The following is a 14,046-nucleotide window of genomic DNA, read 5'->3' on the forward strand; positions in this document are numbered from 1 at the left end:
TTCCTTGATCTGACCAGGTAGAGTACGAGATGGTTATGATTTGATTGCTTGATGATGTTGTTAAGGCAGAGGGGTTGTCTTGGGGCATCCAGATTTGAGCCATTGCACTGACTCGGGGGTTTTGGTATGATTAGAGAGATTGATTTTATAAGATGATGGTGAGTGGCATGTGATGATAGAGTGAGCTGATTTTTAGATGACATTGATGATTATCATAGAGCATCCGGAGTAGGAGTTTTCACACGATTTCAGAGAAGTTGATACAACTATGTTGGACGAATGCCAGTCTTTAGTATTAGCTATGTGAGATCTTGAAAGCACGATGTTCGAGGTTATGGTTAAAGGATGGGTGGCCATCATTTCATGAGCTGATTACTACTCAAAAAGTGTCATTTGATAGCTTGTAATTAACTCTTATAAACACTTTTGAGTAGTAGTTATCACTTTTTAACCCAATTAACATATTAAGGACCCTTGCAATCAATTATAATCAAATTGTGTTAAGTTTTGGTGTTTTGATAGCTTTTTTATCACCAAAGCAATTCGAGAATGAGGAGAGTTCTTTGGAATCCATGGCAAAGCAATAGAAAACTCAGAAACATAAAGAACCGAAGCTTTGAAGTCCTTTGCCATAAGCAAATCCGGAATGCAAGGAGTAAAAGATATCCGGACAGGGCGTCCGGACACACCATCAGATGGCGGCAGAAGTCAATGATCCGGACAACATATCCGGATAGGATATGCTATCGTCCGGGTGTGATGTTCACGAGTACCGTGTGCTTCTCACTAAGGGAGTCCGGATAGGGGAGTGCGCCACATGTCCTCTTGGGGAATCCGGATGGAGTTAATCCGGATAGCCTTGCACGCTCCGTGTCATCCGAGAGAGGTTTTCCTACACCTTGCACACTCAGATGGTCCCCCTTGCGCAGCATAGCTCATTCCACCCGAGGGAAGAATTCTATCCGATCGACTTTCCACCTTCTGCGGATATTTCATATCCGGAATTCCGTGCGCCAACATTTCATATCTGGAATTCTGTGCGTCGACATTTTACATCCGGATATCTCACAGTCGGATGGGAGAGGAGGACGTTTCAACTTCTCCGGTCAGACATATCCGGATCCTCTAATAGCGCTTACCCGGAAAGTTTTTCTCTCAGTATACAGTGCTGCGGTGTTCTCCTGAAGCTTCCTGATATTTCCAACCAACATCTTGAGATATTTTGCTTTAGATATTTGTTGTCTAAATCCCCAAACTCTCCTTGTAATCCACCTATCATAGGATTCCTTAGTCTTTAAGTAAGAACAAAGGGGTGAATAACCTCATATATATAGTTTGTAATTTTCTTTACAGAAGATTATTATGTAATCGACGGAAGAAAGAAATATAATTCACAAAGCACTTCCTTTGTTTTTCCTTCATATAATTGTTTTCTCGTTAGTTTTCTTACTAGCCAAACAAGCTCTGAGGAAGTTTCCTCAGAGAATGAGTGGCTAGACTTTTAGTTCCTTGGAGTTAAGCTTACCGGGAAAGGTTCCAAGTGCAAGAATTAGTAGCTTTGTGGTTTCAGCCATTAATGAAGAGAAAGTGTGATCCTTTAATGATTTCTATGTTTTTAGTTAACTTAAAACACCTTCAAGTCACTTGAGCCAACACTTGGTAAGGCACGTGATCTCCGTCCATGGAGATGCACTTGTTTATCTCTTGCAAGCTTTTGGGAAGTGACTTGGAGGTAGGATTTTCTAGAATTGCCAACACTTGGTAAGCTTTTGGACTCCAAGGAGACATCCATTAGTTATCTCTTGCGAGCTTGAGAAGGGAAGTCCAAAGTTAAAGATCACCTTGAATGGCAAATGCTAGGTGAGAGGCACGAGCCATTGCAAGTTGCATCAGTGAGAGGGAATTAGAGCTGAAATCCATTTAAAGGTTACATCTGTACAACACCGGTTAGAGAATTGACTATACGTTAATTCTCTAATGCGAGGAAACAAACCAAATGACCAGAGCTCTGTTTTTGCATAAGGAACCTCCCCTGTGAACCTAAACCTCCAAGGAATGTTTTTCTTCATAAGTAATTTCCATTACTTTCTTTTTAGTTAGCTTTAAACAAAACCTCATTTAAACAAAGTTTGTGTTTTATTTCTTAAGCTAACCTTGAAATGAAAAAGCACCAATTTAACTTTGAATTGGTATCAATTGTGAGTTGAAAACCCTTCCTAGTGAACGATCCTAGAGCCACTATGCTATATTAGCTAAAGCTATCCTAATGCATGGTGATATAGGTTATAAATTTTGTTGATCACTTCCTCAGTCAAGGAGCACCAGCTGGACATGAATCAACTGAGACACCAATTGGGAACGAATCATGAGCCCATTGACCCTATCACCCTTACGTATAGAGTTACCCTTTGCTAGCCCATTGAGCCTCACACCAACACCATAACCTTTTCTTTCATCACCTTATTTACCTTTTATATCGGGTTGGGGACCCTATAGTGCTTGCATGCTTTGATTGGATATGTAATGAATCCTAGACCTGATATACATATTCAGGCCTCATTCCTCACTCTTCATTGTGATATTTTCCTCTTTGACATCATCTTATCACTTTTTCCGACATCACATATCACCACTTGTGATATTCGTTCTTTGTCTTTTCTCTCATCATTGTTTACTCAACATTATCCTTGGTTCACCTTGAGTGGTGGTTTTTCACACGTCACTGCATGGAGGATTGTCACATTCTTTCCCCCCGTTCACTCCATGGGCAGTGGTTCAGAGATTTCAGTTTGAGGTTATCTTGTTAGTGAGGATTCGTGTTACATTCGTGTGTAGGGAGGGTTTGATCATTTGGGTATGCATTTTCATGGGAGTTCATTCATTATTGATCAGAGTATGCGCAAAAAAAAAAAAAAAAACCAAAAAAACAAAACAAAACAAAAAAAAAAATGCATTGTTCGTTATACGGTTTTCCATTGAGCACATGTATGGATGTGCTAGTTTGCTTCATTGAGTTTATGTGTTGGAGAGAGTTCGTATGAGAGCTTATTTTTTAGATTCATCTTAATGTATATTTTGAGCGAGAGTATGAGTCACATTTTTCATTTCTTTTGTGAGAGGGTGAGTGACATTTCTTCGGTATCTCTGGATCCTTGCTCTATCCATCATTCCATCCATTTTAGATGTGACTATTTTTCATGCTTTGATGCAGGTTGACTATCACTCACTTTTCTATCTCTTTGCTTTCTTCTATCTTTGTTCTGTTCCTTTATTTCACCCTACCTCATCTGATTTCTTTCTTTTTTCGTTCTACTTGATGTTTGACTTGGGTTCAACCTCCACACTTTATTCTCGCTTATTTGATGTGTCCATTCCTTTATCATCACTTTTTGTGTGGAGACCCCTAAGTCCGGGACTCATGACGTTTCTTACGCATTGCATCTCATGCATAAGGGGTATGGGGATTATTATCATAGGGATCTTTGAGCCTAGTTTCCTTTCGTTTCTTTCACCCTATTACCTTAGCCTACGTTACGTCCTGTGTTTGAAGACCACCCTGAGGCCACGACTTCACATTGCATTTGACAGCTCACATATGGGCAATACTTGAGCTTGGTTTGAGATTATCTCTTGTAGCATGATGGATGAGGAGCTATGATATGATTTACATTGGGGCATACCCCTCTTATCAGTGATAGATTTTCAGAGGTGATGTGATCTACACTAGGCCATACCCCGCTCATCGGTGACGGTTTCTTAGTGGGATGACGCTTTGCACTAAGACATAGTCAGTTTGCTTCTTCACTTGGTTTATGATGGATTAAGAGTTGTAGGATGACCTTACACTGGGGGCACAGCCATTCCAGAGGGCACTTTTTATTGGAGATACAGTCACCCTACTCTATATTCTACATTGTGACACACTCAACTCATTGATGGTTGATTTTTGAGATGATGGTTCATTTTGAGACACGGTTGCTTCAAAGATTGCACGTGTTGGGACATAGCCCTCTAGTTGGTTATGGACTTTGATTTATCTGGGAGCATAAACACTTCAGATGGTTTATACAGGGGCATAGCCACTTCATTCACATTCATATAGCACAAAGATTCTGATTCATACGAGTTATGTTGAGATGTTTCATTTTTGGCAGTGGGAGTTGAGATTGATTGATTTGTTGACGTATACTAGGCATGATCCCTCAGTAGTTGTTGACTCGGATATATTGAGGAATAGCCGAGATGGAGAGTATTTTTCATTAGAGCATAATCGCACTATTAGATCCTTTACACTGGGGCATATCCATCTTTTGGATGGAGATCAGATTGATTCTTGACGTTGGAGCATCTGACAAGTGATATGGAGATCATTGGATTATTTCATATTGTCCTCATTGTATACTGGGGCATAGCCACCTAGTTAGATATTTTGTCATCAAGACTTGACTTTCTGTTTGTGATTATTGCTTTCGATGGATTATGGAGCTATTGACACCTTGGGTTCGGTCTTCTCTGCATACTAGGACGATCTCGGATACCTACATACATTTTCATTTCGTACTCAGACGTTTCACCCTTGATACTTTCATGCTTCCTATTTTACCAGAGCCTGATCATTTCCTTCTTTTATCCCGCACATCTCACCATGACACATGACTTCACACCCCTCCCTCGATTAGGAGGAGATGTAGATCAATCCTCGATCACCTTGGTTGTGCTTTCATACATCTTTCTGACTTTAGGTTCAACATCTTCCATGATAGTAGGGCCTAACAGATTGTTGACTTATTAGTGACAATGTTTTCACTTTGACAGTTGGCCTGTTGAGTGTTGATTTGCCCGCTCTACGCATTTTGAGCACTGGTTATCATTGTTTTTATTCATCAGTTATTTTTTTTTTTTTTTTTGTCAGCATGGTATCACGATGCATGGTCCTGTTTGGCATTACCTGTTTGAGGTTAGACTTTTTCATTACATGATGGATGAGCATATTTCAGAGTACAATAGTTTTGTGGCATTTAGTATCTCAGTTTGATCATCGTTGCATATTAGGGCATACCCTCCTTCCTTAGGATCATCAGACCTTTCACAAGCTTCATTATCTTTCAACCTAATTGTCGATCCTCATGAATTGTCATATTGGGGCATATCCCCTCCAGCTGAGTTTGCTTGCATCATTATCTGAGTTATCTTTTGGCTTTGGGCCACTTGATCAGGTCATTCATCGTCTTGTCAGTTTGAGTTTGAGTCGAGGGCCGCACCTATATCGATCGGCCATGTTCCTATCACTTTTCTTGTCAGTTTGAGTTTAAGTTTTCAAGTTGGGACCGCACCTATATTGATTGGCCATTCGTCATGTCAGTTTGTGTTTTCGGGACCACACCTATATCGATTGGTCATTGTCTTATCAGTTAGAGTTTAGGGCCGCACCTATATCGATCGATCATCTCCTTGTCATGTTAGTTCAGTTTCTAGGACCGCACCTATATCAATCGGTCATTGTCTTATCAATTAGAGTTTAGGGTCGCACCTATATCGATCGGCCATCTCCTTGTCATGTTAATTCAATTTATGGGACTGCACTTATATCGATCGGTCATTGTCTTATCAGTTATAGTTTAGGGCCGCACCTATATCGATCAGCCATCTCTTTGTCATATTGGTTCAGTTTCTAGGACCGCACCTATATCGATCGATCATCTCCTTGTCATGTTAGTTTAGTTTCTAGGACCGCACCTATGTCGATCGGTCATTGTCTTATCAGTTGGAGTTTGGGGCCGCACCTATATCGATCGGTCATCTCCTTGTCATGTCAGTTTAGTTTCTAGGATCGCACCTATATCGATCAGCCATGTTCCTACCATTTTCATGTCAGTTTGAGTCAGAGCCGCACCTATATCAATCGGCCATCTCATTGTCATGTTAGTTCAGTTTTCGGGACCGCACCTATATCTATCGGTCATCACCATGTCAATTCGAGTTTGTGTTTCAGGGTCGCACCTATATCGATCGATCATCTTCCTTGTCAGTTTATGTTCAATTCGAGTTGGGACCGCACCTATATCGATCGATTATTTTCCGTGTTAGTTTAAGTTTTCGAGGCCGCACCTATATCGATCGGCCATCTTCTTATCATCTTGTCTGTTTCAGTTAGAGTTTTGGGACTGCACCTATATCGATCAATCATTTTCCCTGTTAGTTTGAGTTTTTAGGGTCGCACCTATATCGATCAGCCATCTTCTTATCATTTTGTGTTCAGTTTGAGTCAAGACCGCACTTATATCGATCAATCATCACCTTGTTAGTTTGAGTTTGCGTTTTGGGGCCACACCCATATCGATTGGCCATCTTCCTGTCATTTTCATGTCAGTTTGAGTCAGGACCGTACCTATATCGATCGGTCATTCTTCATTTTTTCTATTTGAGTTTGAGTCGGGGCCACACCTATATCGATTAACCATCTTCCTATCAGTTTGTGTTTAGTTTGAGTCGGGACCACACCCATTTCGATCGGTCATTCTTCCGTGTTCAGTTTGAGTCAGGGCCGCACCTATATTGATCGACCATATTCTTATCAACTCAATTTAGCGTCCAGAGTCTTTGTTCAGTATGACATTTAGAGTCACATCTTTAGTTTTGGCATTCAAAGTCGTTATGCATAGTCATCCAGGCATTTTGAGTCACCATTGTTCCTCCATTTTGGGCATTCAGAGTCATTCTCCTCACCTAGTTACTTGGTGTTTATTGCTTGTTCATCATGCTCCTCTAGACTTACCCTTTCACTACATATGACACAGTCTTTTGAGATCACAACACGTATTTCAGTCATGTTTGTTGGGCACCCTACACTTAGCATTCTCATGTAGCTCACACAGGGAGTCTCCTTTAAACACATTCTTTCTTGTACTTGAGGGTGGTCTGACTATTACTTATCTTTGACATTGTTCTTCGAGTCACTTTTGGAGACGTCTTAGATGGAGTCTGGGTCCTTAGTGTGGCTTCAGAGGCAATTTGAGAGATCCTTTTCTCTTAGGATTAGAGCATTTTTGTTCATCTATTTGGCCTGAGTGAGTTCGTGTTTTACTAGTGTCCATTTGGGGGTCTCCTTTGTTCTTCGGCAGAGTTCACTTCATTCCACTCACTATTCACACTTTCTTTTCACTCCAGTGTTCACATTCCTTACACTCATGAACTTTACTAAAGATAGGCATATTTGTAGACCCCTCTTCGAACCAATGGTTTTTTCTCACACCCGGGGGAGAGCTATGTTTTTCATTCGGAAGTGGGGGGCGGTTCTCGGATGAGCCGAGCATGCATGGCCGTGGTGGTTGAGATGGTGACAGATTGGCTAAGCAAGGAGCAGGGAGCAGGTGAGAGGAAAAGAGGCTGGGAGATTTTTTTGCAGTAGGGGGTCTTCATTTTTTGAAGGGCGGAATGCGAAAAGGGCGAGGACCGGAGAGTGAGTTTTTCTTAAACAAAGGTTTTCTAAGGAGGGATTCCTTTGCTTAGGCAGAAAGCTACAGAATGGTGAGTTTTTCTGAAAAAAAAGGTTTTCTGAGGAGATTCTTTTTTTTTTTTTTTAGCTTGAGGAGAAGCTGCTACTGTAGAGAGGCATTTCCAGGTATGTTTCTTATCCATTTCTATTATTTCTCTTTCTATTTGCTCTCCTCTATTCATTGTTGAGCGTTATTTAGCTATTTGTGTGTGGATATCATATGGCTACTTTTGTTGATTTCTGAGCATCCACTGGATTTGCTATGACTATATACCCATCTATTGTTTCTGGGTTTCGGTTGGGAGAAATAATATGAATCTAGTCCAGTTTCATTGCGTGGTGTCTGAATGTCTCTCTCCTATCATATCTCCTTAAACCCACACCGCCCCCTCATCAGTCATCACCACCCTCATTCTCTTCTCTTTAGCATGCCCCCTTACGGCACATGTTAGCACCCTTTATGCCGGACGATGACTGATGCTTTGTCCCCGCCTCCTGCATGGTTTCCCAGGATTTTGCCAGATGAAAGTATCACACGAGAAAGCTCTTCGTCTTCGTCTTCCAATGAGGGTTTCAGCACTAGCAGCATTTGTTTAGGTGTAATGCAGTTCCCTTATTTTGAGGATGAAAGCATAGGGTATAATAATAAAAAATAAAAATAAAAAAGGCTCTGTTAATGAGTTGACTATGCCAATTGCTAACCTATTAAAGAAAGAAAATAATGGGTTTGATAGCTTCCACCCATTTCACCATCAAACCAACTATTTATTTATTTATTCATTCTTTCTCTCTCCCACTATTTTCTCCACTCTTCCAATCCACTTTCATTCACATTTAATTCTTCATTTTATTATTATTATTATTATTATTATTATTATTATTGTTATTATTTTTGTTGTATCAAAGTTGAATTTTCCAAAACAAACTTCCAACTCCAAATAACTTTCAAAATTTAATTTTTCGAAATTCTATTCTCAAAATATTTTTTCTAAGATTCTAATTTCCAAATTTAATTTCCAATTTCCAATTTCAAAGACCCCAATTTTCACATTTATTTATTTAATCATTATTATTTTCATTATTGTTATTATTTTATTTATATATTTATTTTTAAAATTCCATTTTTAAATACTTCTTAAAAAATTCCAATTTCTAAATTTAATTCAAATTTTCGAAATTCCAATTTTCCAATTTTCGAATCCAATTTCCAATTTCTAAAATTCCAATTTTTACATTTATTTTTTATTATCATTATTATTATTATTATTATTATTATTATTATTATTATTATTATATTTTAATTTTTTTTAAAAAAATCAATTTTCAAATAATTTTCGAGACTCCAATTTTCAAATAATTTTCAAAAAAACCAATTTTCTCTCGAACAGTTGTAATTCCACTCTGGTTTTCAAATGATATTCTGTTTCTCTTGATTTTATATAAGCAAGAATGAATTTTCATAATTCCAAAACAATGGAATTTGTGGGATTAATTCATGCAAGATAAATCGGGCTTTGGTGGGGGCCCAACATGAAATAAAATTTTCTTTAAAATAAGAATGAATTTTGAATTAAGTGTCATACATGATATTGGTGGTTCCTCGTCTTGTTTGGTGATATGAGTGATATATTTCATGTTCATTACTGTGCGCTAACCCTATTTCTTGATAGCACATTGTGGCTTGTCGCCCAGGTACGCATCCTCTCCCTTTCTGGTCTTTCTATATGCTTGTTTAGATTCTCACATGTGCATGATCACTCTGAATATTCATTGATTTCCTCATCAATTGTCATGATTGCTTCATTTTATTAGTAGAGACCCAACTTTAGGGACTCAGAGGAGTGTTACGGTCTTTACCGTACCTTCTCGATAAGTAACCCGACCCCCGAACCCAATCCGATTTTTTTTAGACCACCTTTTCCAAAATAAGGAGTCACACTTAGGGTTTTTTTTCTTATTTTGTTTACCCTTTAAAAATAAAAATAAAAATAAGTGGCGACTCCAAGTCATTTTCTAAACAGTAAATAAAATCGAGCTCGCCATCGAGTGGAAACGCATGAGCTGAAATATGGGGTCCACACCTTTTCCACGTCTTACCATCATTTTGACCACATATTTAACATTATCTTTTTCCTATAGCTTACGATCATTAAAATCGCACCCTTGGCATCATTTTTTTTCCCATGGCTTATGATCATTAAGACAACATCCTTAGTGCTATTTTCTCTTTCCATGGTTTATAATCATTTCATCCATATCTTTAGCATTATCCTTTTTACATGGCTTATGATCATCAATACCACAACCTTAGCATTTTCTCTTCCATTACTTATTGTCTTCTCGACTTCATCCTCAGTGTTATTGTCATCCTTCCGATGGCTTATAGTCATTTTGATCAACTACACTTTTAGCATTATCATTTTTCTCTCCAATGGATTATGGTCATCTCGACTGCATCCCTTGTGTTATTTTTATTCTTTTCACACTGTAAGAAATTTTACTTTTCCTAATTGATAAACACTATCAAAATAAACATTTACCAATAAATAATCTCAATGTATGGTAGTCGGGAAAAGGTATGTTAGAAAAAGTCTATTGATGAGAATTTATCATTGCCAATAAAAAAATTTTAACGATAGACTATCGAATGGATTCGAACTATTGTTATTATCAATGGATTAAGTTGGTTGGGAAACAAATAATAAAAGATTTTTAATAACTACTTAACAACACAACCAAACCACCACTCTTACCAACATACAAAGTTAGTCGGCACAAACCAAGAATAAAGAAGTTTTAGTAATTAACCAACCAATGAATACTTTTGAAAACTAATAAAAACAATTCCATATAAATTAATAGACAACATTTTATAGTAATTTAAATAGTATTTAACTAATTAAAAAAATACTAGAAATTTAACTTCATACACACAAATAAAAAATAAGTTATAATATTTAAATAATATCTTTAAAAATTAATATAAAACTCAATAATTGTCTTTTCCACCACAAAATGTTCATTTCAATCCACAAGGTTTCAAAACCCGAATTTAGAAAACTAGGTTTATTCCTTTATAAATCTTCTTTCTCCTTAGCATCTCTCCATGCCACACATGTGATATAAAATAAAACTTGACATTAGTTTTAACGAAAAAAAATTCTTATATAATCATTAAAAATAAAATAAAACTAATCCATATATCTTTTTTTTTTTAATCAAATCAAGGTTTTTTTTCCCACAATTATTACATGTAAACTTATTCCTCTATTTCCACAACCAAAATCTAAATGATCAAGATTATAATTAAATCCAACAACCAATTTATATAGAATCATAATGAATATTTTTCTTAAATTAAAAAGAATAATAAAATTAAGTGTAATTTACCTTACAATGTAGAATACTTGAACAACCTCTAAAAATACTCTAAGACAGACAACAAATCCACCTATCCCCACTTTTGCAATTGTTTCATAATACCCATATGGATTAAACAACATTGTAATACTTTCTATCACATGCATCAAAGCAATCTCGTACTTGTCTACTCTTAAGATAGAATTGCGGATAATGGTTAAGGGACCAATGACAATCACTTCATCATCAACAATTGTTCCATAACGAGGAAATCCATGCAACTTACAACGGTATTGGGAATTTGCATATATATAAAAATTAAAGTCATTGGTTTTAAACTAAAATAAGTAATCAAATGTGTTGTTTATATATTATGAATTCTAAAAATGGTATCATATAGAATGAGAATGACACGATGGACTCCTATGTTGTATAAGCCTTTGTAATTGTGGTGTATATTGGTACATGTTTTGTGACATGTCCTAAAAGGTACCAATGATAAATATGGTTTAATAATTCTTCAAAACAATTTTATTGATTTATTTTTACCGCATAATTATATTGAACATGAAAAACACAAATCACAAATTGAGTGCAAATACTCTACTTAGCAAGCTAAAAAATAATATGATTAAACCCAAAATGTTATTCCTTTTTCTTTTAGGTTTCAACAATAGAACGAATCTTAAAATCCTAATAACCAAACAAATCACAAAATCACATCCATCAAACAACCAAGTAAAACCACAAATCATAAAAAATACTAACAAAATAGTTTCCTAAATATTTTAATTTTTTCTATTCATTCAATTTTTTTTAAAAAAAAAGAAATATTAGCCAAAATTAACTTGTGAGTATATCCAATGAGTTTCACTTATAATTTCTGTAAGTAATTTTTAAAAAGTTTATTTCTTTGCTTAATTCTTCTCATACCGACGATTATATTCTTTTCGTTATTACAGGCCTTTTTTTTTTATAATAATATATATCTAACGTTTTGGATTTTGTCTAATAATAAATATAAACCTTCTTTTTTCAAAAAAAAAAAAAAAAATTTAAGTAAACTTTATTAAACACTACAAAGTAATTCAAATAAATCCCAGGAAGGACAAGCATTTAGCAACTGGAGGCTTAAATTAGAGCCCATCCCTGCTGAATCCAAAATGTCACCAGCCCGGCCCAGCCCAGCCCAGCCCAGCCCAGCCCCAGTTGCATGGGCTATTAATTGCACTTCTAATCTCGTGACAGGCACATGCTAATCCCCACCGTATGAAAGGGTAGTGCCTTCTGCAGAGGAACCGGGCTCGAGGGCTTTCCGAAACCCTAATCCCCATTTTATAAGTTGCCTCCTCTTCCTTTCACTCCTCCCTTGCCGCAGTTTCGCCGTTGCGCTCCTCATCTCCATCTCCATCTTCGTCTTCGGTAAGTCAATGCTTTCATTTGTTTTCCTCTGTTTATTCCTTCATTTTCACCGCATCCAAGCAGAGAGCTAGGGTTTCTGACATGCTTCTCTGTATCTTTACTACATTTTCGTACCAAACAAATGGACTATTAGGGCTTCGGTCGAGTAATTCATAGCTTCAAATAGCTTATTATCTCCTGTTTTGCAGATCCAGCAACAGCAGCGACATGGGAAGAGTGCGGACAAAAACGGTGAAGAAGTCCTCTCGCCAAGTGATCGAAAGGTACTATTCTCGAATGACCCTCGATTTTCATACTAACAAGAAAATCCTTGAGGAGGTCGCCATCATCCCCTCGAAGCGCCTCCGCAACAAGATCGCCGGATTCTCCACCCACCTCATGAAGCGGATCCAAAAGGGCCCTGTTCGCGGAATCTCTCTAAAGCTTCAAGAGGAAGAGCGGGAGCGCCGCATGGACTTCGTGCCAGATGAGTCGGCCATCAAGACCGATGTGATTAAGGTTGATAAGGAGACCATAGACATGCTGTCGGCGCTTGGAATGGCTGAGCTTCCGGGTGTTGTTGAGACTGAGCCGGAGGTGGTGGCTCCGGCCATGGTGTTCGGCCGCGGTGGTGCAGGCGGTGCCGGTGGAAGGAGGTACTGAGAACGTTGAGCCTTTGATGAGCTGTTCGATAATGAGAAGGTGAGCAGTTTTTGTTTTGGTGTTGTTACTAGTAGTTTACTTTTGAATTTGAACTGTGGAGAAATGTTAGTCTGGTTGATTTTATGGGTAATGTTTGGGACCCCATTTGAATGGGATATAATTTAGCTCTCAATATGATTTGGATTCAATTTCTTGGATTTGCATTTCTGGCTGAATTATCATAATATTGCTCTTCTGGACTTTATTATAATTTCAACGAACGTTTGGAGTGTTTGCACCATAAACTTTTGGGCGGTGCATTAGCCAATGTTATCAGTTGTCATGGTGCCATGGTGGTGGATTAAATGGCATGTTCTCTTTTACCTCATTCTTGAACCTTAAACCATTACCTCTTCCCCTTCCTAAAAGAGCCTTCAAAATTATGTCAATTGAAACTTCTCTTTCTTCTCTTATTATTTCATCTTGAGTTCTAAGAAGCTTTTTGGAGGCTTTCATTTCAATTGTTCTAGAATGTAGCTGTGAAGGGCTTTAAGCCTCTATGCAGGTGCTTCTTCTGAGCAATTGATTGATAAGGAGATGCATTAAGGTTTTTAGAAATCTTCCCAATTTGAATTCATGAATTTATTCCCAAATTTTCCATTAACCCTACTCAGTCTTTGCCCAAGTGTTTGACGTCTTACCTTTCAAAATTTGGATTCAGTACAAACTCCCCCCGCCCGCCCCCGCAAGTCTGCACTCTTTGCTCTGCCTTCTCGATGAGTCGAGGGCTCAATTACTAGATCAGAGACTGCAAGTGTCTCTTATTCTTACAAGATCAGAGAGACTGCAAGTCTCTTATTCTCGGGTGCAGCTTCCGAAATACAAGCATAAGACTTTCTTGACCATCCTTGTGAATCAATTTTACAAGTATCATGCACATGCACAATAGATGGTATGAATGAGAAAAAACAGCAGGATGCAAATGAGTATGTGCAGCATTAACATGGATGAAGTAATTAATTGATGAGGATCATTGGGCATTTGCAGCAATTTCCACTTCTGTCGGCTATGGTCCTATGGAATAAGAGCCCCCTTGTATACTTGAAAGCATTATACCTATTGCATCTCATGCCTATTTTGGTCTAGTG

At 37.7% G+C, this 14,046-nt stretch overlaps 1 protein-coding gene across 1 annotated transcript; it reads left to right on the forward strand.

Moving 5' to 3' along the window:
• Positions 1–12,101: 12,101 nt before the first annotated feature.
• On the forward strand, positions 12,102–13,116 carry LOC100243000 (40S ribosomal protein S17-like). Its single transcript, XM_002268961.4, has 2 exons — positions 12,102–12,277; positions 12,466–13,116. Exon 2 carries the CDS (start codon positions 12,485–12,487, stop codon positions 12,917–12,919), a length of 435 nt encoding a protein of 144 aa, XP_002268997.1. The 5' UTR covers positions 12,102–12,277; positions 12,466–12,484; the 3' UTR covers positions 12,920–13,116.
• The last annotated feature ends 930 nt before the right edge of the window (positions 13,117–14,046 follow it).

Source organism: Vitis vinifera, chromosome 13 (genome assembly GCF_030704535.1).
Source record: "Vitis vinifera cultivar Pinot Noir 40024 chromosome 13, ASM3070453v1".
In the NCBI taxonomy this organism is placed as follows: Eukaryota; Viridiplantae; Streptophyta; class Magnoliopsida; order Vitales; family Vitaceae; genus Vitis; species Vitis vinifera.

What these genes read in the sequence shown, in the direction of transcription:
- LOC100243000 (XM_002268961.4), top strand. Translation starts at nt 12,485, where the DNA reads ATGGGAAGAGTGCGGACAAAAACGGTGAAGAAGTCCTCTCGCCAAGTG.